The sequence below is a fragment of the Sinocyclocheilus rhinocerous genome, unplaced genomic scaffold, assembly GCF_001515625.1.
Source record: "Sinocyclocheilus rhinocerous isolate Xijiao unplaced genomic scaffold, SAMN03320098_v1.1 scaffold950, whole genome shotgun sequence".
NCBI classification, from domain to species: Eukaryota; Metazoa; Chordata; class Actinopteri; order Cypriniformes; family Cyprinidae; genus Sinocyclocheilus; species Sinocyclocheilus rhinocerous.
The window spans coordinates 4,609-10,176 of NW_015637169.1; the positions used below are offsets into that span (position 1 = coordinate 4,609).

A 5,568-nucleotide genomic window follows, 5' to 3' on the forward strand; every position below is an offset into this window, starting at 1 on the left:
ATATTTTTTTTTTAGGGGTAGACCTAACAGATGTCTTTCAAGAGGTCAGAAAAAAGGACCAGCTGGCGGTCCATTGTGGAAAAATTGCAGGTTGTCTGTACAGAATAAAATATGACAATGGTAAGTTTTGGGAGGAGAAAAGATTATTTATTTTATTTATTTTTCACATTGTGACATTAAATTGCAGATGTAGTTTCTATGTAGTCAGATTGAAATTAGATTTAACTAATGTAGAGTGTCACTTAATAAATAAATATATGCACCCACTATATGTACAAAAGTATTGGGACACTTGACCATTACACCAACAGGGACTGTAATGACATCACATTCTAATCACATAGACATGAATATGGAGTTGGTCCCCCCTTTGCAGCTATAACAGCTTCAGCTATAGGGTCATTCCATGAAATCGGTGCCTTTTGTGTCACTAAGAAATAATAAAACATAGATTTAATATAACAACGAATAAATTTGCAATTTAAAAACATAACAATACTATGTATTCTTTAATCAATATTACATAAAAAAGTCACTTAAATATTATTTTAAATAATTTAAATAACATTTATGCTGATAATGGTAAGGTTTTTGGCCTGTCCCTCACTATGATTTTTCTTTTTCAGCAGGACTTTTAATTTGCAAAATGAAGGCAAAATGTTATAAAATCACATTTGCATATAGTATCATTGTTAAGCAATGTTTTTGGCATAAGTATGCGTTTTTCTATAAAATTTAAATCATTTTATTGGTGTCCCCTGATTTCATGTCAGCCCTGTTACCCTCATCAAAAAAACCTTGTAAAATAATGTACATTCAAGTGACATCACTTCTAGGAGGTTACATCATCTCTTAACAAGGATTCCTACACTTGAAACACAAGAATGTTTCTCTCTCACTTCTATAATGTTCTATTTTTGATGATTTATGAGGCTTGACTGAGGGGGTCCATCATGCAGTGTCAATACTGTTACCATTTTTAAAACGTAAATTTAAACAATTATTTATTACATTTAATATAATCAATATTTACAAGTAAAATCCTTTCAAAGTGTACAACATGTGCTTTTGTGAACTTGACTATTAGCTAGAAATGAGCAAATTAGTTTGAAATAGTCAAACCTATTACTGTCAGTCCTGTTACTTTTCATGGTAACAGGTTTTGACATTGGGGTAACAGGGATGACATAGATTAGGTGTCACCCTGTTTTTAAAGATTGTCTGTGCAAAATGCCAACATGTTTAAAGGTCACCCTGGGTGTAATTTTGAGCTAATGCCTATATCATTCAGCACGAGTTACATTTTAGTTAGTATTTTTGTAATTGTTACTATTACTGTTGCTGTTAATGACTGGGATAGGATTATCAGTCTCAATAAAACTATATATTTTTTCCATAAATCATTGTCAATAATGCATCCATGTAAATTCAATTACAAACAAGAGCAGCAAGATGACTGCAGACCTTCATCCCAGTCTTGCAATGTTCAAGAAAGTCAAGATCTTGGTCTGGTTTCAGATGATTACAGAAAGACCAAGATCTGATCATCTTCCTTGCCTAATAATTGAACCAGTTCAGTATATTTGAAGTTCTGTGAGGGGACACAGAGAAACAGATGGAACGCATTATCTAAGTATAATACCCTTAAAACATTAGATCTCTTAGAAATGTAATGTGCTAAATCAACAATGAACTGACTTAAACTGAAAAATTGACTGTTTACTATTGTCATGCAACGTTGCTAAGTAAGTGCAAAACAATATAATCCAATTTTAAATCGTAAAACTGTACCTGCAGTATAAAACCGCTGTGTAGTGTGCTGAAGAATGTGTGTCCTTTCATCCCTGTTACTCTGGTCAGCTCTGTGACTATGACATCAATCCTGTTACTGTCATTAATTTCATAAAAATGTTAAAAAGTATATTTGATACAGCCTTCCAAGTTTTCCCATTGTAACATTAACTATATTTTATTTTGGACAAAGCCCTTTTTTTATGTCTCTCTTGTAAAAATATATTTTTCTTAATTGACGTGGTCACCCTCCAAAATTAGAATGTTCTTGGTCATCTGAATGACAATATAAAAATATATTAAAAAAATAAAATCCAAAATTTGAAACAATCCCAGTGACAAGAGGGACTAAAATGTTTCTCAAATATGTGAAAACTATCACATAGTTTTAATTAAACTATAGTTTCTAGTAACGTTTGTGTCGGTAACAGGGTTGACAAAAATACCAAAACATGAGGTAGAACAATAGTCATAAAATAATAAATTACATATCCTGAGATGGCACAATACAATTTCTTGTCATTTTTAGGTGTCTTCATTTCGTGGACATTTATAAAAATGTTGATTAAACTTATTTATTTAAAATTTTTCCAAGTGGAAAAGTCAAGTCACCTTTATTTATACAGCACTTTTAACAATACAGATTGTGTCAAAGCAACTGTACAGCATTAAATAGGAAAATAGTGTGTCAATAATGCAAAATGACAATAGTAAACACTCAATTTTCAGTTAAAGGCAGTTCATCATTGAATTCAGTGATGTCATCATCCAGCTCAGTTCAGTTTAAATAGTATCTGTGCAATCAAGTCGACGATATCGCTGGAAATTAAGTGTCCCCAACTAAGCAAGCCAGAGGCGACAGCGGCAAGGAACCAAAACTCCATCGGTGACAGAATGGAGAAAAAACCTTGGTAGAAACCAGGCTCAGTCGGGGGGCCAGTTCTCCTCTGACCAGGCACTGAAAAGGTACTGATTTTGTGGAATGACCCTATAGCAGAATGATTCTACTTGGAAGGATTTCTACAAGATTTTGGGAATTTTTGCCCATTCATGCAGCAGAGCCATTACAATTCATCCCAAAGGTGTTTGATGGGGTTGAGGTCAGGGCAACAAATGTGGGGACCAGTCAAGTTCTTCCATACCAAACTCATCCACATCTTTATGGACCTTGCTTTATGCATGGCAGCACAGTCATGCTTGAAAAGATAAGAGCCTTACTCAAACTGTTCTCATGAAATTGGAACATTAAGTTTTCCCTTCACTGGAAATAAGGGGCCTAGCATAAATCCTGAAAAACAGCCCCATGTTTATGCACAACGCGCCTCAGCACGTTATCCCTCCTCCACCAAAGTTTACGGTTGACACGATGCAGTCTGGCAAGTAACGTTCTCCTGGTATCCATTAAACCCAGACTCACCCATCAGACTGCTAGACAGATTAGTGTGATTCATCACTCCACAGAACAGGTTTCCTCTGCTCCAGAGTCCAGTGTTGGTGTGCTTTACACCACTCCATTTGACGTTTGGCATTGCACTTGGTGATGTGAGGCTTGCATGCAGCTGCTCACCCATGGATATCCATTCCATCAAGCTCCCACTGCACAGTTTTTGGCTATGAAGCACTGTCAAGAGCATACCAAACCAACAGGTGGCGATATAACCCTAACTGTAAAGCCATGTTGGCCAATCAGAAGCCTGACAAAAAAGCCTGCACTCTGTTGTCACAAGCCAAAATCTCCAGTTTCACAGGCTACATGACAACAATGCAGCCAGAGTTTCTGAAAATCTTCACCCTGGCAGGAGTTTTCAAAAAGGTTCGGTTTCAGTGACATGATACTGCATTTGCATCTGTACGAACAGCCAAACTGCATAGAAAAAGCTGTGGTTTTGAAAATTCCTGTGTTTGTGTGGACAGGACTACAGTATATATAAAGTGAATAATACACCAGTTTTATGTATAAATTAAATGTCTCCGTATGTCCGTTTAAAAAAAAAACAGCATTTGTTATTTTAAATATGTGCACCCATTCATATGTTCTGTATGTTTCTTATGTTTCTCTGTCTTTAGGAGAGGAGTGTATTTCATGTAAAGGGAAATGGTTTACGCCCAGTATGTTTGAGAAGTTTGGAGGAAAAGGGCATCACAAGAAGTGGAAGGGTAGCATCTATTACAAGCCATCAAATGGCCTTCAACCAGTTAAATTACTGAAACTCATTCAAGTATGTACACAGCTAGTGTAAGGTCTGAATTTATTTGACATTTTTATAAACATATGTGAACCTCATCTTATTTATATTAACTTTTCCTTTTTTCTCCTAGAATGGGTGTCTTTCAGAATTTGGACAACAGAGGGAGTCAATTAGAGAGGTATTTTGTATATACAGTACCAAAGTTATAAGCCCATAGGCTTTAAATCAAACCATATTCATATGTTGTAGTTCAGCCTCACAACAGTGAATGTATTTTGTGGATTATGAATCAACTTTGATATTTTTGGCTTTTTTGGCTCTACAGATTAATTTTGGCAATTATCCATTAAGTTATTATCATGGAGAAATGTTTTAAAATCACTACCATTATTATCACTATTTTACCATAGGTGACACCGATTCTGGAATCACCTGTATGTGGAATTGAAGAGGAAACAGTCCAGCTAGGTGAGTTTGAATCAACATTTGCATTTCAGATTCATTAGTTAGTAATATACCATTAGTGAACTGATCTCTGTCTCAACATCACACTATTTACTTTTTATTACCTGTTCTTCAGTTCTCTGATCCCCACTATACTTGCTTGAGAACATTTTGCGCATATTAAACCAGATTGCTAAATCTAGATAGACAGAGCCGATCCTAGACTTCTGGGGGTGGGGGCGGGGGGGCGGTGGAGTGAGGAATGAGTGGTTATGAATGAAACGCATTTGTCCGTGTTTCACTACGTCTCGAATCGCGCTCGCGGAAAGTGCTTGAGAAACAGTGGGCCCTATCATACACCCGGCGCAATGCTGTGTTTTTTGCTAGTTTCAGCCCGAACGCAGTTGTCATTTTCACGTCCTGCGCCATGTTGTTTAAATAGGAAATGCATTTGCGCCCATTTGTGCACTCATGGGCGTGCTGGTCTGAAAACAAGGTGTGTTCAGGCGCATTGCTGGCGCGTTGCTATTTTGAGGCTACTGAAATAGACTGCGCCATTGACCAACAAAAACCAGCTATATGTCATAATGTATAGTCATTGCATGTATCAGAATTAGGCTACCTATTTGCTCGTGCAGGAGCAGCTCCGTTTCATCTCTGGAGACGCGTTCTGTCTTTGCACTTGCAAATTCCACCGTGTAAATAGCAAATACGCCATGGCACGAGCGCAACTGGCTCTTAAAGGGAATGGGAGATGAGACTCTTATTGAAGTGGGGTATGAGTGGTTATGAACGAATGAATGAAACACATTTGTCCGTGTTTCACTCCGTCTCGAATCGCGCTCTCGGAAAGCGCTTGAGAAACAGCGTCTATTCCGCAGCTCGGTACGGTGTTTTGGGGGCCTCTACACAGCTTGCGTATTTTGCGTATAGTGAGGATCGGCTCTGGCCAAAGAGCTTTTTCTCTCATTGTTAGTGTTTCTGTTTTTTATGTGGTCATCTACATTGACCCTAAAATGTTTATGGTCAGCGCGAGAGAGCGAGAGAGAGAGCGAGAGAGAGAGAAAGAGAGAGCGCGTGAAAGCGAGAGAGAGAGAGAGAGGGGGGGTCACATCACAAACACATACCAGCTTCATCACTGTGT

The 5,568-nt window shown here is 37.5% G+C and overlaps 1 protein-coding gene across 1 annotated transcript in view; it reads left to right on the top strand.

Annotated features, from left to right (window-relative positions):
* Nucleotides 1-15: 15 nt before the first annotated feature.
* The window catches only part of LOC107748800 (putative surface protein SACOL0050), a gene marked incomplete at its 5' end in the record, with an annotated part of 17,714 nt that continues 12,161 nt past the window's right edge, over nucleotides 16-5,568 (top strand). The window contains 4 exons of the mRNA XM_016563761.1: nucleotides 16-120; nucleotides 3,859-4,010; nucleotides 4,111-4,158; nucleotides 4,391-4,448. Of these exons, the coding sequence (XP_016419247.1) occupies nucleotides 16-120; nucleotides 3,859-4,010; nucleotides 4,111-4,158; nucleotides 4,391-4,448 (363 nt within the window). The remainder of the gene's footprint in view (nucleotides 121-3,858; nucleotides 4,011-4,110; nucleotides 4,159-4,390; nucleotides 4,449-5,568) is intronic.